The sequence below is a fragment of the Calypte anna genome, chromosome Z, assembly GCF_003957555.1.
Source record: "Calypte anna isolate BGI_N300 chromosome Z, bCalAnn1_v1.p, whole genome shotgun sequence".
Lineage (NCBI taxonomy): Eukaryota > Metazoa > Chordata > Aves > Apodiformes > Trochilidae > Calypte > Calypte anna.
In genome coordinates, this window is record NC_044274.1 from 28,852,047 (window position 1) to 28,877,350 (window position 25,304).

Here is a 25,304-nt window from a genome sequence, read left to right on the forward strand (position 1 = left end):
ACTGTTTGGTATTGATTACCCACCAGATGCATCTGCATTCAGCTCCTTAACTACTAATACTGATCAATCTCTCCAGATAATTTGTTACCTTGACTCTAAGTAGATCGCTAGTTTGTTTCTGCATCAGCCATGATGAATGTATTTTGGAACCTCTTGACATCCAAAGATAAGTCAATATGAGTCAAAGGAAAAGAAAACTCTGAGCTTCTTTAAAATGTCTTGCTTACATTCTTCAAGTCAATCAGTACTCACCTACATAAGCTTCATCATCTACTGGCAGGGGTACCGACATGCAGAGGTAGGTATCAGACTATTAAAAGAAAATGCACATAAATTACCTTTAAAAAGGGAATATGTGGAATTAAAATAATAGAAACAAAGCATCAGAATGCTATACACTTTCTGCCAAAGAATGTGAGAATTATGAACAAATTACTATATTAAAATTATATACTTACAAATACTGAATTTATCTGCAGTGGTTATCAAATACCACCCCCTCCCTGCCTGCCAAAAATTTGAAGGGATAACAGTATTCTTTTCATGTCCAAAAACCAGCACGAATCAGTAACTGTGCTACATGAAATGAAAAGAATTAGCGTCTGATTGTGTTCTTAATGCAGCCTCAGTATTTATATGCTAACTATAATCTAAGAATCAATAGTACTTGAGTGGAGGGTGAGGTACTTTTCTCCTCCCTCTACTGCCCAGCAATAGGACATGAAATGAAGCTGCATCACAAGAAGTTCAGATTGGAAAAGCATTAGGAAAATGCTCTTCTCTGAGCCGGGTGGCTGATCACTGGAACAGGGAAGTGTTCACAACACCAAGCCTGTCAGAGTCGAAGGAGTGTCTTGGACAAGGCTCTTACTCATATGGTTTAATTTTAGGCAGTCCTGAGAGAAGCAGGGAATTGGACTCAATGACCATTATGGTTCCCTGAGATATCCTGTATTCTATGGCCTCATAGGTAAATAGATTTCTACCTACAGCATTATTTCACCTTATTCCAAGATACATGTAACCATACCACAAAGTGTAAAAATGCTATGCCACTGTAGAAGCAGTCATGGAAATATATTTATTTTTAAATCATTCATCTAATTCTATTATGATCAATGAAAATATTCTTCCCTGGGCATTCTAATAAACATCACTTGTCCTTTAAAAAAAAAAAAAAGAACGATTAATTTAAAAAGAATCAATATGATGTGTGATTTACACTGTAAAGGACTAGCACTTTCTTGAACAAACAGTCTGCAAAGGATATAGTGTACTGGGCACTCTGGGAATAAAATTTATCAAGAATGCCCTTTTCATGATGCTGCAGTTGCCTTCCTTGCCTAGAAGAGTTTTGGTTTGAGTTTAAAATGCACAGCAAGTCTTGCAAGTATTCTTAGGCTAAAATATGAACCAATTAAAATGCAAACACTGTAAGCTGAGAGCCAAGGCCACAAACAAAATCCAGGTTCTCTATCTACAAGCACAGTGGCTCACTATGAAAGAAATCCAATATAAAACAAAGTCACTGAGAACAGTAAAACCTAAAAATGGTAATTCCATAGAGAAAGGAGTACATTTTTAAAACCCAGAATTAACAGAATGAACATACTGAACTCTTCTAAAAATTGAAAAGGAAATACTGTACTTTCTATTTGTGTTCTGAAGTAGATTTTTTTTCAAAAAGCCCTTCATTTAGAACCTTCTATCCAAATGCTAAAACAATGGCAGCAATGCATCACATTGTAGTACAAATAAACAGACAATTGTCTTTAAACACAAATTGGATTCAGAAACAGGGTGGACTGAAAAATAAGGATTACATGTATTACATATATCACCAAATTGAGAATGAAATGAGTTAAAAACATAGTATTAGGATTTATCATGGAAGTAATGTTTGAGATTTTATGACCTGTGTCATAACATTTGCAGAGATTATTAGAAGTCTACACTTACTAAGTTCTGGCTCTTTTTTAAATAAAGATTTTTAACTGGAAATTATAGCTGTATTAAAATGGTACTGTACTACTCATTTATATAAGCTGTTGCAGAACTCAGTCATGCCTCTCTGACTCAGTGCTGTAACACATCTTTCTTCCATGGTCTTGTCTGTCTTCAGAACAGATGCACTCTGCATTGTGTCGTTTAGAGACATGCTCCTAGTTAGGTAATCTGATATGCCTTTATGATTTTAATTCTAAACCAAACAAAATATTAACAAGACCCACTGTTCTGGAGAAGAAACAGGACAGGTTGGCACGGATGAAGGGAGAGGAGGAGAATGTGGTGCTCGGATAAGAAAAAGAACATTGAAAGTTTTGTATTTCCCATCTGTTTATTATTGTAGGTATTTCCTTACCTCAGTCAGCTTCAGATTGTTCTCTGAAGTAATCTGAAGGGATTTGATTCCATGATCAGACAGTACCCTGGCTACACTAGTACACTAGCATTAACAAGTCTATAGATGATCAGTACAGGCAAAGCATTGAATTGTTAAAACTCCCTACTATTCACTGTGTACTTTCATGTGCTTTGCCCCTTCCTGTTGCTCCATCCTACTACCCCACATTGTTTTTAAAAATGTGTCTCCTAACCTTCCTTATCAAAATGTATTTTTCAGAAGCCTTCAGCAAGATTTGGACAGACTTTCAAGAGGAACCTGATGAGGTTGAACAAGTGCAGAGTCCTGCACCTGAGAAGGAACAACAAAATGCACCAGTACAGGTTAGGAGGTGATCTGCCAGAGAGCAGCCCCATGGAGAAGGACCTTGGAATCCTCGTGGACAAATTATCCATGGGACAGCAATGTGCCCTTGTGGACAAGAAGACCAATGGTATCCTCAGATGCATTAAGAAGAGTGTGTCCAGCAGATCCCCCCCTACCTCTGCTCTAGTGAGACCTCACCTGGAGTACTGTTTCCAGTTCTGGGCTTACCAGTTCAAGAGGGACAGGGATTTACTTAAGAAAGTATAATCGAGGGCTAAGAAGATGATTAAGAAACACCTTTCTTATGAAGAAAGGCTGAGTGACCCGGGACTTTTTAGTCTGAGGAGGAGATGACTGAGAGGGAGTGTAATTAATGTGTATAAACATATGAAGGCTGGGCATCAAGGAGGAAGGGGCACCTCTTCTCATTTGTGCCCTGTGATAGGAAGAGGAGCAATGGATTGAGCACAGGAATAATAATGAATAAATAAGAGCACAGGAAGTTCCACCTCAATATGAGGAAGAATTTATTTACTGTAAGGGTTACAGAGCCCTGGAACAGGCTCTCCAGAGATGTTATGGAGTCTCCTCCTCTGGAGACTTTCATGACTCAACTGGATGCATTTCTGAGTATCTAATAAGTTAAAATGAGCAAAAATAAAAAACAGCTATTGGATTCAACTGGATTCTGATTGCTTATCTCCAGTTATCAATGTTCCAGTCTTCAGACACAAGAGCAGGAGCATCCTGATACTGCAGAATCCACAGTAGTTCTGTCCTGTATTCTCTGCCTCACCATAAGTGGGTCTGTAAGCATGAGGGTGAACATTTGATCCCCTTTCAGAAGATTATTACATAGATTTCAACATATGAAAGAAACAAGGAGAGGGGGAAAAAAGGGAGACTGCTTCAGTATTCACAACATCACAAACTCAGATGTGAAAAAAACTGAAAAGATGGTAAGAACAGAATTTTTGAGGCTGCCATCTGAAAGGATATGGGGAAGGGGAAAAGAGAAAGGCTCTATTTTTTCCTCCCATATCCTGTCCTCCTGCCACCCTCCTCTCCCCACCTTTTTTTTTAAGGAAAAATCTTTGTTATTAGTGAAAGCCATTACTCACTAGCAACTGTATCACACATATAAATCTGGTATTGATATCCACTGTGTGTGTCCAAATTCATATAACTACCCAAATTCTACTTTTTACAGAATTTCACCCAAAGTAACAAGCAAGTCATTCACACAACTTTCTCTAGAGTAAGAGCAAACCTTGGAAGGTTTTAAGTCTTGGTTCTTGGAACAACACCGAAGAAAAAGCTAACAGTAATTTAGGGGTATCTGAATGACAAGACTTCCTTTTTATTTTATGTATTTTTACCTGGTATGGTATGCTGAAGCAAACTGGAGATAAGAAAAATTTTAACCAAAGAAGTGAGAAACTAAAGTTACAAAATTGAATATGCAGATATTACAAGTCACTGCTGACCTACTGGTAGAAACTCAAGGCAAGCAAGACTTGAAAAATCCATTAGATAATAACCCCTTCACACACTAACAGTATCCCCCCAGAAGCATCTTTCACCATTTTTGGTGCCTTTAGTGATATTTATGAATGTCTCAAGTATACATTTAAGAACTCAGCCAATGCTGCACCAAAAATTAATCCACCAACAAAAGACTGTTTTCATCCTCAAGCAGTGCGATTAATTACAAAACTGAAACAAATTATTATTTATGAAGAATATTGCTTGTGATAGTTTTAAGAGCACTGTAATTTTTCATGATTATTTGACTTATACTGAGCAGATACAGCAGCAAAACCATGTACTAGCAGAGTAAACATGTTTACCTTGCACTCTAAATAAAGTTTAAACAACATAGCAGAACACCAAAACTCCTCTTCACATCACACCTTAGTTGCATTTTCCACTACTGTGCAATTGAACATATATAGTGCATACTAGCTTATAAGGACAGGTGCGGAACTTCACTCCAGACATTTGCAAATCATTCCACCAAGAATTACACCACCTTCATCATTATAAGGTTCTACATATGCAGGTGACAAAATCACTTGGGGTTTATTTTCTCTCATTTATGGTTTTATGCTAGCTGTATGCCCCTGTATTAGGAGAATTCAATGACTCCTATACTGATCATTCCAAAACAACAATGTGAATTATCATAAACTAGGTAATACCTTACTCACAGTACCAAAAATTAACCTCAGTTTCATGGAATGTATGCAGATGGTTAGACTTTTTGGAATACAAAGGGATTAATTTTCAGCGTATCTGTTTTCCGTAAGAATTATTTGGGAATCTGGAGTACCAAGGACTTTGAAAAACAAAATTTAAATACCACCAACAGAGAAAGAGGCCAGAAGAACTCATTTTGTTAAGTCTCCTTAAAGTCCTAATCTGTGGCCAAAGACTGAATTCAGAATTCATGACAACTCAGTTGAAAGAAACATTTTCTTTTCACTAAAAAATGCATGACCAAGATGAAATACCACAGAAGATAACTTGTGTTGCTCTAAAGATATTCTTTTGTTCTCTAGATCTCAACCTCATTCACATCTTCTCCAGTATTTTCTGCTCCTCCTGTTTTGTGGTTTGTTTTTTGTTTGGTTGTTTTTTTGTATTTTTTGTTTGTTTTACCTGACCTTTCCCACATAAATTGTTACCCTTGAGAACTCAGGAACTACAATTAGTCATAAGCAAAACAGTGATGTACCTCCAGGAAGCCTTTAATAAAGCATTTTCAAAATGGCACCTCTCCTCTTACTCTGTGGTTTCTTTTGGCATTTTTCATGAACAGAGTTAAATTTCCAGATAGACCCCAGAGGCACAAACCTACATAACACAGAACCATAGAATATCCCAAGTTGGAAGAGCCCATTGAGTACAACTCCAAACTTAAGCTCTTACATAAACATCAGTATGGACAACTTGAGCTCATGGCAGATCCACAGTTGCTAAGTACATCTGCCCACAACTACGGCCAATAGAACATGAAGAAAGGTCCTTCTCCCAGATCTACACTAAACCATAGCATTTCAGTTTATTGTGCACATAAAGGCTGTGGCCTATGGATATACATGGATGTGAAAAGTAGTATGTCCTTTCCGTTAACTACCACATCCTTTTGCTGTTGGGTTTTCTTTTTTTTCCAAAAAGGAACCTCAAGTGACTGACCCCTTCATATGTGCTTCCTAAAATTTCAACTAGTGGCTCCTCAGGTAAAATCAAATGTGCACCTGGGTGAACTGAGAGAACTTTTCACTATTTCTGGAAGATAAATTTAATATTTATCTGCAGACAAGTATGATCTAGTAGAAACTACATTTCTGTTTTATAGTCACTGGAATGAAACTACTTGGTCTCACTTACATATTCTAGAGGGGTACTCCCCAATAACTGAAAACCTCATTTTCCATTTGGTATTTTTTGAAAGTGCTATCTGCAACAATGAGTCATCACCTATTGCAGCACAACATCCTGCTCCTTCCAACCAGCTGCAGCCCCTCTAAAAGAGACACAGAGTCTTTTAATGACATATATAATTCCCTACCATTGCCTTGGTGCAAAAAAAAAAAAAAAAATTAGTAATTTTTTATCTTGCTTGATGAAAATGCACATAAAAGTGAAAGCATAACTTCATACTTTTATGTTAATCTTAAAAATGTTACTGCAAATGTTAAAAATCTTAATTATTCTCTTCTTTTTTACTCACTTGATTCAGTGAAAGATAAGCAACTACAAAGCACACAGAATATACCTTTCCAACTAATTTATAGCAGCTTTCCTAGAGTATTTTCATTTACTGGGTCAAAAGTAGTGCTCTTATAAAATGCTGTCTGGTCGTTTTCTCTCAGCTTGCTAAAGTTCCAGCAATGTTCAATTTAATGTAACTAAATTAACTGAGGTGTCATCTGAGATCATCAACTCTGTATGAGTGTGTCTTACAAGTAGAGCTGGATATGTTTCACTTTAATAAAACTCATATTCCTTGTTTTCATAAAATTTATGTAATTCAATTTATGTAACTAAAATATTACAAATAAAATTAATTAGACAAAAAATACTTTTTTTTTTTTTTTACATTTGAGCTTGCCTGTTTCCTTTCTCTAGACATACATGTATCTATTAAGGTTACCCTGTTTTTTTGTTAATTTTATGTGCATGGTACTGTAGGCTTCAATTTCCAAGCTGATTTTAAAAAAACCCAGAAAAACAGTAAGTGGCAAATAAAGCTGCATTTTTCCCACCTGCTTAGGTGTCACCCCAGGCATGCGAATGTCCAGTGCAAAATCTGACAGACCAAGTGAAATCACTGGCCGGTTGCTTGCAAGGCATCCACTGGGAAGAGATCTGGCAGTATCTTTATACCTTTAAAAGAAGGAAAAGAGATTTTTTATAACACTGACTTTTGTTACGTCTTTCTAAAAGAGAACTAGTAAAGAAGTCTGACAATGCTCAGTAGCTCCAGGAGTGATCTGAACATTTCACTCTTTCATAAGCCAAGAAAAATAACTTAATTATCAAGCACTCACTCAAGTAGTTCCTTTGAGCATTCAAATAAAATAGTTTGGAAAACATTAGCCCAAACCATAACCTGTTATGTCATCTAAATACATGTCTGATGTACCTGGATGCACACGCAGAGAATTATTGCACTAGAAAATGTCAAGTGCTGTTAATAATTCATGATAGTTTGAAGACTTTGTTTTTTAAAGACTATGTGCCTGATGTATAATTCAGTAACAATTATATTTAAATAATGTGTAAAGGGGAAATTTTTATTTCCAACAACTACAACATTAGTAACTCCTATAATAAGTGGCAAAGTAAAACATTAAGTTTTACAACTTCACATGAATATAAGCCTTTACTGAATGCAATGTACCAAGAAATTGATAAAAGTACAGATCACTATGAAGATTTTAATGATTAGACATCTGAAACATGATGCAACATTAGTATACATTTTGAGTATGTATATACATATATATATATATATGTATATATAGAGAGAGAAGTTACATGGTAACTACAGTGGCCAATGTACCCTGCAAAGAGTAGAACACTTTTTTTGAGTTAAGGCTACTTCTTTTGTCCATACTAAATCAACCTTTACCTGTGCAATTTTGCATTCAAAACCCATCCTCAGATTTTCCAGTATTGCCCAGTTTTAAGACAGCTGACCCTTTCTCCTTGAAGCAACATTTCATACTGCAAGCTATGTTGAGCAGCTGAAATACATTGACTCCGTGTGTCGTCTCAAATACACCTGTGGTGTTATCCAACAAGTTCTATTTTTTCTATTTTTAACCATCCTAAGCTCACCTTTTATAAAGCGATTTATGGATAAAAACAAGAGTTTTGTTTCAATATGGCAAGAGTGCCATTTCAAAATAGCAGAAATACAATTCAAAGTAAGTGAGCAAAACCAGACAAATACTACACACATCTTTGCCTAGGGCATGCTTATTCCTACTTCCACAATATCAAACGCATGCATTCAACACATAAGGCCTTCCTGCATAACCCACCTCTTGAAGACAGAAAGTGGGCTTCTGAAACCCAAACAGATGGTTTGAAAAACTGGAAGTAATATGAGCACATTGGTAAGGAGGCCAGCCATGTCCAGCTTGCTGTTCCTGGCCCACTTAAGGAAGGAGAAAAAAGGGCAGTGCAGATCTGTCGGCTGCGGTCCTGACAATTTAGCAGCAGCAGCAGCAGCAGCAGCAGCAGCTATATCAATTCACTACTTCATTACTGTGTGCTCTGCAGGCATTCTCCAGCTTCTGACAGATCATCTGTGTTGGAAGGTCAGGTGCTGTAAATCAGGAAGGCAGATGATTCTAGATCGTGTTCATTACTAGCTGTAAAAATCTGTTTAGAATCTTCCCTTGCAGATAGATGCCTTTGTACTTCCATCCACTTAAGGAGCTGAAAATAAGTTCTGCAGCTAAATCTGCATGTTACTTATCAAACCACAGTGCCAGAAACTCCCAAGTGTCATCGCAGAAACCAGTGTCAGTCATCTCTCAGAACCTGTAAAAATAGAAGTAAATAAAGGATGACTAACATATAACAGTGTTAGTATTCAGTAGCTAACATCTCCCTCTTGAGGTATTTTAACACATTAGTAAATTCATTCACCAGCTCCAGCCCAATCCACTGAAGACTGCACCAAGCCCATTGATTCTTCATTTTCCTCCCTTCTCATCCACAGAGGCTCAAAAACTGGTTTCATATTCATACATAAAATGCATTCTCAGAAATGTTTTACCTAAAAGGAAGAAATATAAAAAACCCTTCTTGATATGCAAAGGTATTGAGTATTTAATATATACAAGCAGTAGTACAATGTGTTCTCCAAGCATCAGAAAACCCCCAAACACTGACATGTCAAGAACCATGCTTTGTAAATTTTATCACCTATTACTAAGTTTTTCTGTACATAGTGCAGGCTGATAGACTATTTTGCTTTTAATACAACCTATAATATATAATCCTGGTATTGTATACAATAGTATATACAATATTGTATATACAATATTATATATACAATTGTATATACAATTAAGGTGTCTGCTTATGTACCTTTGTCATTTTTTTATATCAGTTTCAGAAAATTGATACTTGCAAATTATTTTCAGAAATACTGCTAAAAACCCTATAGAGATAAGGCTCCTTCATATGTCCTTTCATATACTGAGGTTAAATCAGTGTAAACTCATTACTCTCCATTGTTTTTCCTGTTCTTACTTTCCCATTTTAGTTGTTGTGACATTTTAATTTCAAAATTTCATGGGGTTTTTTTACTGCATGCTAGAATATCACACTGTGTATTACTGAAGATGTTTTTGTTTGTTGAGTTTTCCAATCCTGTCAGAAGAAAAATTTAAACTCTTAGTTAAATTAAAGCCTTTTACATGCATTATGCAGTAAGTTGCCTTTTAAAATAAAACATTAACGGGAAAACTCAACTATACTCCAGCCCTTGGAAGATACGCTCAAAAAATATGCCATAAGAATAAAATAGAAAACATTCTGACATGAAACACAATTCAGATTTGTATGTTTTATATAAAAAATCACTTCTATCTCAGGGCATGTGGAATCCCAGTAACTGGCACTTCATGTGTTAATGCCTCAAAGAGATGCTGTGGTGTCAATCTGTAGAGCAGGGTAAGGCTTTCCTCTTGTGGTGCCCAGGGCTGTTTCTTGGAAGTAAAATCTTCCTGCTTCTCACACATGTGCAACAATGAAATTGTCTCTGTTAAATGAGGACCTTGGTACAAGTGAAGAGGACCCATCTTTTGCATGTGTGTGACTGAAAAGATTACATTCAGGGCAGCTGCACTGACCCTGTAGGAAGGGGACTGAGACCCCCAGCCCCACCGACCATGCTCCACGCTTTGGTTGGAGGGGTGGCCATAAAAATATAAGAAGCTAAGCACAATGCCCTACTCTCTCCCTCTCTTTGCTTTTTCCTCTTCTAGGAAATATACTACGTTTTAACATACACAGAATTACAACATTCTGATTCAATCTTTTGCAATTTGAAAAGGTATTCCCAGTGATGAGAAATATAAACTAACACCTTAGCTTCAAGAAGTCCAAGATTGGTTATGCCAATAAGTCTATCACAGGAAGCAATTTTTCGTAATGAAATCTCTCCTCTTGTTCCTTATGCACACAAAAGTGGCAAGAAGCTGTCACATTAGATAACCTCTTGTGCTTCCACATCAATAAAATCATCCCACTGATGAGTTAGATAACTACAGGTTGGGACAGCAGAGAGCAATTATCAGAAATGCAGATGCATAACTGAGGCAGTTATGCTGGAGGGTTTTACTGCCATGCAGAGGGACCACAACAATCTGGAGAAATGGGCCTACAGCAGCCTCATGAAGTTCAACAAGGAGAGATGCCAATCCCTTCAGCTGAAGAGGAACAACCCCAGCCACCAGTATATGCAGGGGGCCACACAGCTGGAAAGCAGCTGGAAAGCAGAAAAGGCCTTGGAGGTCTTCACAGACACCAAATTCATCATTAGAGAACAATGTGCCCTTACTGCAAAGAAGGCTAATGGACTCCTGGGATGTATTAGCCAAAATATTGCCAGCAGGTCAGCAGAAACAATCCACCCCCTACACTCAGCACTGCTGAGGCCACACCTGGAGTACTGTGTCCAGTGCTGGGCTTCTCTGTACAAGAAAAACATGGACATACTGGAAAGAGTTCAGGGAAGGGCCATACAGATGATAGGATTGGAGAATCTCTTCCTAGAAGAAAGGCTGGGAGAGCTGGAACTGTTCAGCCTGGAAATGAGAAGGCTAAAGAAAATCTTAGCCGTGTACAAAAGAACTTGAAAGGATGCTGTGAAGAAGCCAGGCTCCCAGTGGTGCAGTGGCAGGACCAGATGTAATGGGCACAAACTGACACACATTATGGCCCTCTCCAACTCCGTGAAAGGAGGCTGAAGTGAGGTGGCTGTTTGTCTCTTATCCCAAGTAACAAGTGACAGGATAAGATGAAACAGGCTCAGGCTGTGCGAGGTAAGGTTTAGGCTGGACATTAGGAAAAAATAATTCACCAAAAGGTTGGCTGCCCAGGGAAGTGTCAGGAAGTCACCATCTCTGGAGGTATTATTTAAAAGGCATGTAGCTGTCCTGCTTAGGAACATGTTTTAGAGGTGGACTTGGCACGTAAATTAATAGTTTCATTCAATGATTCTAAAGGTTCTGAACCTAAATTATTCTATGACAGGACCAGAATGAGTGGGCACAAATACAGCAGGTTCCCTCTGGTCATTAGGAAACACCTTTTCATTGTTGAGGGTCAACTGACATGAATTTCATATAGAATTTGTGAAGCCACCATCCTTGGCGATATGCAAGAGTGAACTATTTGGTCCTGGGTACCCAGCTATAGGTGCCCTGCCTTAGCAGGGGTGTTGAACCAGAAGACATCCAGAGGTCCCTTCCAACCTCGAACATTCTGAGTCTGTGACAAGAAGATCGTGGAATCTTTAAAATTAGTATATATGGCCAGTTCAGTATGTCAATTAAAAGTGCCCAACCAGCTTGAGAGAAGTAGATGGCAGGTGATGCAAGGCGTTATAACTGTGCAAGTTCCAGCATTCCTGATGAGGAGCAGGAGATAAAAAGACACTAGGGATAGATGATACCAAGGATGAAAACTTTCTCTGTCTGATCTAATATCTCTTAGTAATTTTTACAGCTCCACTGCCAATAGAGGCCAATGAATGGGAAGAAAATGCGAGGGATGCAAAGAATATTCTTCACAGGTAAACTGCTTTTACAGATTAAAATTACCTGGACACCATTGAAACTGTGATTACAGAAACACAGGGCCTAGGTAACTTTTAGTACAATGTATCGTTAAGCTAATGTAGCTCTATATTCAGAGGCATGGATTTTTTCTAGATAAGTATAAAAAAATTGTCCTGACTTTTACATCTTTTTAACAAACTTCATGGATTAAATAATAAAAAAATCCCTTGTTAAAGCCTTGTCCCTTTATGGAGACTTGTTTACTTCCCTTGAAGCCATTTTTTAACATAATTTTACAGGAAAACATTTAGAGCATCATTATAAATAATTCAAAAACTAGGGAAGTTTTTATAGAGCAGAAGAAGCTGTTTCAGACTTGACCTCACTGGACTGTTCTGCCAGAAAGAGTTAAAGATAAATTTTCACCATATACAAAACTTACAGTGATTGTAGGCTGTTTTGTATTTATCTCTTCCTATTGTTCTGCAATGGTTCAGGAAGCTGATACCCTCCTGGTTTTCCACCCCAGCCGCGTGCTAATTTTTCATCAGCTGTCAAAGTGCCATAAGGCAGCTGCTCTACTTCTGTCACAAAATAAATGGTGTTGAGCATGCAGCTGGGGCTGGAAAGGATATCCCTGTTTTGGCAGCAATCTGCTCTGGATGTCGTGTAATATTATAGATACTTTTTTAAAGTGAGAATTGTAAATTGTCAAATATAGCTTCTCCATTTAATTTAGATTTTACAAATTTGTATTTCATGCTACCAAACATTCTTCAGCTGTGGATACCAAAGAAAAAAAGAAAAAAAACAGAAACATGCTTTCTCTTGCTTTTATAAACAAGCTTTTCTAAAAGCTAACATGCTGAGGGTAAGTACACTGCATATTTTTGAACGAGGTATTTCATGACAGTAAGATTGTCCACTCCATCAGAGGAAGCACAGTATTCATATGTATATACATATATATGCATACATACATATACACACATTTATACATACATATGCATTAATAAAGAACTGCAACTCAACTTTTATGTTTTAGAGCAATTAAATTTGATGATTTCTAAATGTATTTACATGTTGTACTTATACGTTTTTACAAATATATTGAAATTGGAAATCTGTACTTCTTTCCTATTTGGCTAGAAATATGAAATAAAAATTTGTATTAAGCAGCACTTAAAATGATAGCTTGTAAGGGCAACAATTTATAAAAAAGACTGAATACCTTAAAATCTAAACTTACTTTGAGGGATTTTGCTGACATGGTAATCAATTACATGCTCTTTATTAAATGAAGCATTTTAATGCATTTTCTACTGGGAAAATAAGTTCCTGTGACTATCTAAAGATAGGCTATCCGTGCCATGAAAATCAATAAAGAAAAATCCTTTGATACTCTGTCAATTCAGTAGGTATGGAGAGTTTTAGCTACTAGATAGCTTTCTTTTGTAATTAATTGCAGATATATAGAGTGAAGAAACAAAGGATGAAGAACTGTTATTTATACTGTGCCTTTCCATTTTGGAGATCAACAGATTCACAAAATGACTTGCATGCTCCTAGCTCCTACAAAGAGCAAGAACCAAAAAGATATCATTAAACACTATCGCCCCAAGCCATAAATAAACCCTGTTCACTGAATAATAAAGCAAAAATTTGAATTCTACTTAGTAGCCAACTCATACAACAATAGCAGAAATAGAAATAAGAAACAGAAGGACATAAGAAAATAACTTTTATGTTTATGCAAAGAAAGAAGAACATTATCTCCAGAGGATTTAGGGGGGAAAAAGTTTATAATCCTCTTATTTATAGAATAAATAGAAATTAAAACCAGCCTCAGAATTGTTTTCTGATCAGCAGGAAATGCATGTGGAAATTCCTGATACGGCCTGTATCAGGAACAGTGTGGCCAGCAGGTCCAAGGAAGTGATTCTGCACCTGTACTCAGCCCTGGTGAGGCATCACCTTGAGTACTGTGTCCAGTTATGGCCCCCTCAGTTCAGGAAGGAGATAAAGGTCCTGGAGCAGGTCCAAAGGAGAGCAACCAGGCTGGTGAAAGGACACGAGCACAGACCCTATGAGGAGAGGCTGAGGGAGCTGGGGCTGTTCAGTCTGGAGAAGAGGAGGCTCAGGGGAGACCTCATCACTCTCTACAACTCCCTGAAAGGAGGTGGGAGCCAGGGGGGGGTTGGTCTCTTTTCCCAGACGACTTTCAACAAGACAAGAGGGCATGGTCTCAAGTTGTGCCAGGGGAGGTTTAGGTTGGACATTAGGAAGAATTTCTTTACCAAGAGGGTGATCAAGCATTGGAATGGGCAGCCCCGGGAAGTAGTGGATTCTCCATCCCTGCAGATATTTCAAAAGAGACTGGATGTGGCACTCAGTGCCATGGTCTGGTAACTGCAGTGGTAGTGGGCCACTACCACAGTTCAAGGGTTGGACTTGATGATCTCTGAGGTCCCTTCCAACCCAGCCAATTCTATGATTCTATGATTCTATGAAATACAGAGGAACCAAGAGAAGCAAAACCATCTCAAGGTGTCAGAACTGCTGTTACTCTGGGACCTAAACTCTGCCCACAGCTGCAGTCCTCAGCAGATTACTGAAAGGGGAAAATTTAAAGCTTAAGCAGACCCAATTTTGCCAGATTAACTTCTAGAATGGGTAATTTTCTAAATCGCATAAACTTGATGAAAACAGAAAATATTATGTAAGAAAAAAGATGCAAAAAGGTTGCATCTTGGATGTGGCTGTGAAAACTTTGCTCAAGACTTGCTTATTTGCCAACAAGCAGAGGATGCCAAGTGGCGGCAGGTGGATGAACTCTGAAGAAAGCTGCAGCCTGCACAGTGAGCAGGATGGGAGGGAACACATCCAGGACAGCTGCCCCCAGCTTACAAAAGGGATATATCCCTTGTTACATGAAGGAGGACTGAGGAGATATTCAGAGTTTCAGCATTTGTCTTCTCAAGTAAGTATCTCATGATGGATCCCTGCTCTGCTGGAGCTAGCTGAACACCCACCTGCCAATGTAAGGAGTGAGTGAATCCTGTTTTGCTTTGCTTGCATATGCAGCTTTTGCTGTTCCTATTAAACTGTCCTTACGTAAACCCGCATGTTTTCTCATGTTGAACCTTATGATTTTCTTGTCCATTCCACTGGATGATAATGAAGAGAAGAGCTGAGTAGCATTACTGCTAAAAACAGAATACCAGGTAGGGGAAAAGGATAAGAAATTTGGTCTATACAAAGCTGAGAAAGATAGATTAGTTATTCTAGAGAGGGAGATTAAAGAAAAATGGTTTAAAATGCATTTAATAAGTATAAGTAGGTAGGTCAAATATAGGTAGGGAAAATGATGTTTCATGAAGGACATTCAGTTGCTGGATCATGTCCAGAGAAGAACAGCCAAGCTGGTGAAGGGTCTAGAAAACAAGTCCTGTGAGGAGAGGCTCAGGGATTTGGGATTGTTTAGTTTGGAGAAGAGACCTTATTGCTCTCTACAACTGCCTGAAAGGAGGCTGTAGTGAGGGGGGCGTTGGCCTCTCCTCCCATGTAAATAATGCTAAGACTAGAGGGAATAGCCTGAAGTTGCAGCAAGGGAGGTTTAGACTAGATATTTTGAAAAATGTCTACACTGAAAGACTAGTCAGACACTGAAATGGGCTGCCCAGGGCAGGGAGGTGGTGGAGTCACCATCCCTAGAGGTATTAAAAACATGTTCAGATGTGGCACTTCAGGACATGATCTAGAGGGCACGGTGTTTTTTTCTGGCAGTTTTGTCTGACAGTTTGACTCGGTGATCTTAGAGGTCTTCTCCAGCTGTGGCAATTCTGCGATTCGTCTCCCTTGAAGCAAGAGTTTGATTCAGTTTTGGTGTTTAGATCATAATTTACAGCAACATACAAAACATGGATCTTGCACGCGGCTTCCAGGTCAGACCAAGAAAGTTCTGCAAAATCACCTTTTCTCATCCCCAGCACTGCAGTGCAATTCACACATTCACCTTTGTATTGAACTTAGTGATAATATTCACTCATTACTATTTTTTTTATCATGTTTTGAACACAAATATGAACATGCATGCTTTGTAACAGCTGCTGTACCGGTTTCCAAAGCCATCTTTTCAGGCAAATATCGCCTGCATCTTAATTGGGATATCTCACAGGGTTTTTTTCCCAGCTTATTTTCAACCTGTTCAAAACTATGTCTGATAAGGGTTTTCTTTCATGTTTTAAAGAGAATCTTGCACAAAATGTATAACAACCATAGTACATGAAGCACTGGCAATAGCTTTGCTTGATACTGGTTTATTGTTGTTTTCCACAAAAGTCTGACAGGCACGGGTATAAAAGCAGTCATCATACTTCCCTTCCATTACCACTATGCACAATTTTCAAGCTTATGTTTTCTGATCCCTGCATGATGGCTGTGATTTAAGGATGAGAAAGATTCTTAATCTCATAATGTCATGGTTTAAACACAGCCAGTAACAGCCAGGCCTCTGCTCATTTGCCCTCCATTTCCACTATGAGCTGAGGAGGAGATAATCCCCCTGGGGAGATGTTAACTGAGAGAAGGATAGACAGGTTTTCTTTCCTTGGTTACAGTAATGGGCAAAACTGGACAGGCTTGGGAAGAAAAAAAAATAATCTAACTGATCAGGAGAAAAAGAAAACACAACCAGATCTTAATATGTTCCCACCCCTGCTTTCTTTCCAGGCCCAAATTGCTTCACTCTTCGTATTTACCAGTCTTCTTACTAGTTTATTTAACAATATTCTACTATTTATTTAAGCATAATAATAAAATCCAAGGAGAGAAGCCATAAACTAACCTCTCCGGGAAAAAGAGAAGAATGGTATCTTCAAAGATTGGCCTTTGTTGAATTAAGACACAAAGAGAAACCCTTGAACTCTCAAAAATAGCGATAATTTTTTTAAAAAAACAACCTTGAACTCAGTTTTCGAAGTCTTTTATTGTACCTGGTATCGAATTGTTTTGCTGCTCCAACAAATTCTAGCAGCAGTAACTGCTGCACTCTGTAATTGTTGGGATGGATTACACAGTTTACTTTAATACTACACTTGCAGCAGTGCTAGGACAGACCCAATGAACTTTTGCCCTGAAATTTATCTCCAAAACAGATTTGATATAATCTTGAGAAACAGCAAATGATCAAACACTTGAGAATCATATCATACAATCATACAACAGTTTGGGTTGGAAGGAACTTCCAAAGATCACCTAGTTCTCCACTGACATGGGAAGGGACAACTCCCACTAGACCAGGTGGTTTAAATCCCCGTGCAACCTGACCTTGAAGACTTCCAGGGAAGAGGCAGCTGCATCTTGCCCAGGCAAACTGTTCTGATGTCTCACCACACTCATAGTACAGGATTTTTTCCTGATATTCTATCTAAACCTAACCTCTTCCAGCTTAAAGCCACACCTCTCATCCTCCCATTATACACCCTTCTAAAAAGTCCCTCTCCAGTTTACTTTTAGGCTCCCTCAGGTACTAGAGGGCTGCTATCTGGTCTCCCTGGAGCTTCCTCTTCTCCAAAATGAACAACCCAAACTCTCAAATCCTGCCTTCATAGGAGAGGTGCTCCAGACCTCTCGTCATCTTCCTGTTAGATAAGAATAAAATTTCACTATTTGTATATGATTTGGAAAGGTCTCAATGTACACAAGATTACTCTTAAAGCAGATACTGGTGTAGAGTTAGGCTGTTAGGAAAATACTGAGATTACATGGTCAAAGACTTCAGAAAATGTAATTTTTAATCTCCTACAAAACACCAGTTTATCCTGATACACAAATCATTTTTAGGCATGGCAGAAATGCCTGGCTTTATGGCCAGAACATGAGTTCCTAGCCAAACTGAAACAAAGAGAACAGAAAAGGACTTCTGATTGCAAGTCCTAGAGAAGAAGCAATGATAGCCACCATATTCCTGGACTTATGAAGAAATGACAGGGACAAACTACTAATATTAAGACCTTTTTAAAAATTAAAACAATCATAACCAAAGATAGCAGACCATGGACTCATCACTCTGACATAGAGAAAACAATGAAGCATCTCAAACATTCTTACTCACAGATGAGATGCCTTTTTTCCCCAGAACTTTTTCAGTTTGCTAAAAAATGAAATGTTTAAGATCAACAGCACACTATTCAAAAGTAGGCAGGAGATGAAACCTGTCTGCTCAAATACCAACAAGTCAGTTTTCCAAAAGGCTTGCAATTCCTTTATGCTAGATTCTCTGAGGTGATCATCATATCAAATACTCTGAGAAATACAGCCTATAGAGACTAAAGAATCAGAGACATGATACATCCACATGACTGGAAGCCTAACCCCATGAATTTGGTTGGATTACTCATGAGAAGACTCACCCATGCACATATGCACTAGAAACCTGGTCACAATCCAGGCTGCATATTAATCACCAAGTGATAAGCATACAGATATGCTTGCCGGAATGTTACAGTGATTTTTTATTTGCATTTTTTTTTTGCAGTGCATTTTTCCTGGTTTATATTTTAATAATCAACCTCCCATATTAAAAAAACTGTTCTGCCACTAGTTCACTTAAAATTTAAGCAAACTACTTTGCTATTTAAAAATGGTCTAAAATTCTTACCCTGTATTAATTTTAACTAAGAATACATCCCCAGTGCTTCTTAATGCAGTGGCATGAAACAACTACAAACTACAGATAAGAGATTGTCCTGCCAGAGTGAGATTTGTGAAGAAACCTACTTGCACATTTGTATTTTGTCTAGCTTACACTAGAGAACTTTCACAGTTCTTTAATGAACTTTACAAATATGCAATAAAGTTTTAGACTAAAAAAGGGAAGCAGTTTCTAATGAAAATATTAATGCTTGCTAAGGGCATACTCGTAAACTTTTTTATAATGGACAAACAGTTGACTGAAGGGTTTGAAAGATTTCTTGAATACTGCAGTGCTTACTGGAAGTTCTTCCAAATGCAACACATGCTCATCAACCTCTGGGTAACGATTTTTAAGAGTAGTATTTTAGCTTCTCCTAGCACAACATGGAACAACTGCTTCTTTATCAAGACCCCAACCCCCAATCCCTCATTCCCAGTTCACCACTCCACAGAAATGATTTTTTCTGACAGAGAAAGCTATGAGGCAGTGGGGGCTACAGGTTGAAATGAGAAGAAATAAAAGTCAAAATATGCTAAAGAAATAGCAGTAAAAAACTTTACAAACAAACAAAAAAAACCCCAAACCCGGGATTTTTCAACAGAGTATTGTGTTGCTTGTAGCACTTCTAATATGTCTTACTACTCTGTAAACTACATTTTTTTTTCTTGCATTTTGCTCCTCCTAGGACAAGAACCTCCATTTTAAAGGATAATAATATTATATTTTTTCAGAAAAACAGTATTATGGTATTTTTTAGTTAAGCATTTTGGAAAATTCTATACTGAGTTTTCTGTTTTCTTTTTCTGTGAAACACGTTCCTGTCCTCCCTAAGAGGAGAAAAACGCAAAAGAAAAAAAAGTTAGCAATTCCACCTCCAACTTTCTTTTTCTGAACTTAAAACATCCAAGTTTAAGCTTGCCATAGCATTGGTGAATCCTCCAGAAAGAATAAGGAAGAATGTGAACATAAGTCCTCAATGTGCAGTGAGAGCAACGCACCACATCTGTCATCTGGATTTGTGACAGTAATGTTTTATGGGTTTGGCTTAAAAACTAGGTAAGAATTGTTTATAACACAATGTATAAAATTAAACAGCTTTACAGATGCTACCAAAAGTGCTCTGAATAACAGAAGTACTGATATTATCTCTTCCCACTGCTGAAGTCTGAATTGAGAGATAGAAGGCCATTCATTTCTAGAGAATAAGAAAAGCCATATACAAAGTACAATAACATGATTCACTGAGGCTCTTGTCTTTAATGAGTATGAACACTTGTACTTGGCAAAGAGCTGCATGTAGTCATACCTGCAGTCCTCTTACACAAGAGTCAGAAAAACAAAAAACACAAAAACAAACCAACACAAAAAACAAAAAAAACAAACAAAAAACCAAACCAAACACCAAATCAAACAAAAAATAAACCAAACAAAAAATAAACCAAACAGAAACAAACAAACAAAAAAAGCAATGTAAGCAAAAAGCCAGAAAAACAAACACCAAAAAAAACACCAAGCCCCTGGACTTGCTTAGTAGGTAACAGAAGTCACGGCACAGAAATCTTGCAGAGATGTCCAAGACTGTTTCCTTCCACACCCTGATGGTCTGGTTTAGTTCTGTACTTCAAGATCCCTTCTGATTCATGCTCTTCTTCGCTGTAGATTACTTAGAGATTTACATACAGAAAAATTAAAATCAAGTTCATTTGCATTATAAACTGTACAATTTTACTGTAGTCAACATAATTTACTTTCAGCCAAGATTCCTGATGCACCTCTAACTGAAATAATTCTACCTTAATATTAATTCTAGTGCACTGAAAAGAACAGCACTGGTTCTTCTTTTACCTCTTCTTTTACCTCTCCAAGGTAATATATGATGGATATGCAGGACAAATGGTACTTAACTGAATCATAAATTAATGGCTATTGCAGATGTAAAGCACTGCTTCCTATTCTGAGGTTAAATAGTAAAAAAGTTGAGTAAGAAGGTAAATAATTGTGTGACTTTGTAACTTTGCCTTTTATTCAAGAGAAAATAAAAACAAAAAAACCCAAACCAAACCAAATCTGCAAGTTGGACTAAGAAGTATTTATAAAACCCCTAAAACTTCAGGAATCCATAGGAATTCCAGTTAGGAATACCAGTTCTGACTACCAATTCTTCCTGATGTATTATTATTCTGTTACTCATATTTAGACAAACATGTAACATGTGGTTCCAGAAAAAAGAAAGGCACTTGAAAGAAAACCAGTTAAAATAATTTCATGCAGATTGATCTTCATTTTCATGCAGCTACTGAGGGGATTCTGTAGGATTCTACTTCTCAGAGGCATGGCAGAAAGGAGATTTTTGGAAGATTCAAATAAAGACACTCTAATGGTACATATGGATTTTTCTGTATTTTTAGCCCTCCTCATTCAATGTTGAATTGTGCCAGTAACACAAATGCTCCCCATGACCCAAAATCCCACTACAGTCACTGGCACTTAAGTCCAGTCAGTCTGGTTGTTCCAGTCACTGCATCATTGACCCTTGGGGTCCCTCCAACCCACAGTGTAACCGCAGAGGCTGCATTTGGACATGTGCCCAGGTAGCCAAAAAGGCTAATGGCATCCCAGCCTGTATCAGGAACAGTGTGGCCAGCAGGTCCAAGGAAGTGATTCTGCACCTGTACTCAGCCCTGGTGAGGCATCACCTTGAGTACTGTGTCCAGTTATGGCCCCCTCAGTTCAGGAAGGAGATTGAGGTCCTGGAGCAGGTCCAAAGGAGGGCAATTAGGCTATGAGCACCGATCCTGTGAGGAGAGGCTTAGGGAGCTGGGGGTGTTCAGTCTGGAGAAGAGAAGGCTCAGGGGAGACCTCATCACTCTCTACAACTCCCTGAAAGGAGGTGGGAGCCAGGGGGGGGTTGGTCTCTTTTCCCAGACGACTTTCAACAAGACAAGAGGGCATGGTCTCAAGTTGTGCCAGGGGAGGTTTAGGTTGGACATTAGGAAGAATTTCTTTACCAAGAGGGTGATCAAGCATTGGAATGGGCAGCCCCGGGAAGTAGTGGATTCTCCATCCCTGGAGATATTTCAAAAGAGACTGGATGTGGCACTCAGTGCCATGGTCTGGTAACTGCAGTGGTAGTGGGCCACTACCACAGTTCAAGGGTTGGACTTGATGATCTCTGAGGTCCCTTCCAACCCAGCCAATTCTATGATTCTATGATTCTATGAAATACAGAGGAACCAAGAGAAGCAAAACCATCTCAAGGTGTCAGAACTGCTGTTACTCTGGGACCTAAACTCTGCCCACAGCTGCAGTCCTCAGCAGATTACTGAAAGGGGAAAATTTAAAGCTTAAGCAGACCCAATTTTGCCAGATTAACTTCTAGAATGGGTAATTTTCTAAATCGCATAAACTTGATGAAAACAGAAAATATTATGTAAGAAAAAAGATGCAAAAAGGTTGCATCTTGGATGTGGCTGTGAAAACTTTGCTCAAGACTTGCTTATTTGCCAACAAGCAGAGGATGCCAAGTGGCGGCAGGTGGATGAACTCTGAAGAAAGCTGCAGCCTGCACAGTGAGCAGGATGGGAGGGAACACATCCAGGACAGCTGCCCCCAGCTTACAAAAGGGATATATCCCTTGTTACATGAAGGAGGACTGAGGAGATATTCAGAGTTTCAGCATTCAGAGTTTCATTCTATGATTCTATAGACAGACAGACTATGCTGATAAGGCTCAGGGTATGGCCAGGCAAGCATACTGACTAGCACACTACTTGCATGATTGGCCCTTTTTTACCCCCCCATCCTTCTATTTTACTTATCCCCAAATCAGTTCATTGTATCCCTTTCCCCAAGTTTGGTGACTCCCCTAACACATCCCATAAATAGCCTTGTGAAAACCTGAAGTGCTTGCATGCCATAGTATGTCCCACACCCCTAGGCAGCAGCTCCCCTCAGTCAGAAAGGTGCCACCATGCTGATCCATCTTGGTGATTTTCACAGCCACTCACTGGAGCAGAGGCTCAGCCAAGGAAGGGTGCTCAGACACAGTGCATAACTCCTTTGAGTCTCTCTGATTTGGGGTATTCTTCAGTGCCTACCATGTCCTCTTCTACTCTTCTGGGTTTGCAGAGAACAAACCTTTGATATGCATATGGCTCCTGTGAAGAGCCTGGGCACAGCCAGGGCAGTGTGGGTTTTTTGGGTCCTCCCATTCAACCATTGTCTCTTTGCTCTTTCATGGATGTGCAGATCAGCTTATATCACTTAAGCTAACATTTCAGATTTTAATCAAACAGGTAGAAAATAAATTTAATGTTTATATTGCTGCAGTCATCTTCTACCCTGCCCTTGCTTTGAAGATTTTTGGGCTGAGATAGAGTGTCATTTAAAAATGGCACACTCCAAACTTGAACTGAATTCCTGAGCTCAAACAAAGTCAAAAATTGCCCTAAGATTTCTATCTGAATAGTAACTTCCCTACATTTTAGGCAGAACATTCAGAAATTGTCCATTTAAATCAAATAACTAAAATCTCCAGTGCTAGTTGGCTTTTCTATTTCACGGGTGCGTTTCAACACAAAGATTTTTGAAATCACAAAACCCCACCACAACTTTAGGGTATGATTCCACTTTATGGCTAACCTAATAAAGCGAAGTAGGCTCAGGGCTCAAGCTCCATGGGGAAGCTGACGCCATCTTCTCTACTGTGTTCGACGTGCTGAGTCCATAATATAAAGTGGAATAGGTTCATTTCAGTAATTTGGTGGAAAAGATGTCTGTTTTTTTACAGATTAGGATTCTGTTGCATGGGACTTTTTTAGGGAGAGAAATGCTCCAGGAAAGTGAGGTCGAGGAAAGAAGAGCAAGACTACTCCCCTTTCAGCAGCAGCCATGCATTGGCCTACCACAGTAAGCATTATCTTACATAATCTTGTACTTGTTATATAACAACAGAAAGGGTTCCAAATTTACCCTGTTCAGGTCTTTTTATCGTTAATAACTTTTATTTCAGCCCATTTTTAAGGTAATTACCTCCATCTTTTTCTTCTTAGTATGATTTTTAAACTTCCTCCAATTCTGTAATGGCCTTCTGTGCTTGAAAAAAGGATAAGGATTAATTTAAAAAAACGAAACCTGCTTTCTGCTTTTCCTTATAATCATGCTTTCTTTCTGTTCAGAATAGAGAAAACATGCTGATGATTGATGACACCACTGTAAAAGAAAATCTCAATTACCTCTACAAGTATTACAATGAAAGTACAGTACTCCCTAACAGGCAGCCCTCTAAGTGACCTGTGCAGATTATAGGGGAAGTACATACAGAAGTCTTGTTTCTGCAGCCATTTGTTTGAATGTGAAATCTGAACACAGGGTCAAAAGCCCTAGTGGGAAAAAGCTCTCTGTTAATAAAGAAAAAAAAAAGAAGCCCTCAGCTTCAAACTACTGCTATGTCATTAGGCAGAAAGAGTCATTAAAGAAATCGTTGAGCTCTGGATGATGAGCCTTCAGCCTATTTATATAAAACTTTCAAAATCTAACCAAAGCAGTTTTCAAACCTATGACTATAGAACCCTCGGGGCTGGTGGTTTTTCCTCCTAATACTGGGAAGCAACATGAAAAGAATTCAATTTCTAATTCTTAAATATAGTTAACATAGTTAAATAATCTATTCCCGAGCATTTTATGTCCTTTTTTTGTCCTTACAGATGAAAACAGAAAAGATATACAGCACCAAAAATAAAATAAACCATCCAATATGAAATGTATGAGATTGTCTCCAGCACATAAAAAAAGCCTTTTTTATCAGTTTACCTAAAATACTCTTCTTTATATTAATAATCAGACTAATAGTAAGGCAGTCAAATAAGAGAAAAGATCAGCAAATGTATCTTTATATGAGAAAGCAAAAAATCCTCAGTCCACATGGACTTGAAAATATTCAAGAAAAAGCATAATACTGTCACTAGACAGTGTTCCTTGTTCTTCGAATGCAGCACATCTGTTGTGATTAGTACTGTCTCCACATCATGCTGTGTGCAGGATTAGCCTGGCTAAGTGTCTGATTTGCTAGAGCACACTCAGCTTAAGAAATGCAAACAGAGGAGCCTATCCCCAAAAAAGACTTAAGTATCTAAATAAAACAATGGACATTATGATCAGAAAACAAAACAGGCAGATTACTTGCATGCTGTATACTTAAACAGGGGTGGGGTGAGGGGTAAAATGGTGAGTTTACACAAAAACCATAGCATCTCAGTGTAGAATTTCCTTCAACACCAGACTCCCTTTTTAAAAATGTTTCCATTTACACTAAATTCTTTCCTCATCCCCCACCCCATCCTAATATTCTTCTAGTTTTATATATTAAATGCACATATTGTTTTACAAGTAAAGTGCCACAGAGTTTTCAGACAAATCAGATTACAATAAACCCAAAATGAAGTTATAAGGCATTAAAAGAAGACTTTAAAAGGACATTCATTATAGTTCTGCAGCTTAGCTCCTGCACCACTGGTTTGTTGTTGGTTTTTTGTCTGTTTGCTTGTTTTATTTTGGACTGATTTCTTTATATACATAAGTATTTTTT

At 38.2% G+C, this 25,304-nt stretch overlaps 1 protein-coding gene across 8 annotated transcripts in view; it reads right to left on the minus strand.

Annotated features, from left to right (window-relative positions):
* PAM (peptidylglycine alpha-amidating monooxygenase) overlaps window positions 1–25,304 on the minus strand; it is a 96,393-nt gene that overhangs the window by 54,479 nt on the left and 16,610 nt on the right. For 7 of the 8 annotated variants that reach the window (XM_030466784.1, XM_030466781.1, XM_030466787.1 and 4 more), the window contains exons 2-4: window positions 8,266–8,770; window positions 6,982–7,102; window positions 253–310 (exon numbers count right to left, since the gene is read on the minus strand). In XM_030466784.1, coding sequence (XP_030322644.1) covers window positions 253–310; window positions 6,982–7,102; window positions 8,266–8,357 — 271 coding nt within the window. In that variant the 5' untranslated portion in view covers window positions 8,358–8,770. Of the gene's footprint in view, window positions 1–252; window positions 311–6,981; window positions 7,103–8,265; window positions 8,771–25,304 lie in introns of those variants that run through there. The other variant, XM_030466788.1, reaches the window with a different exon arrangement.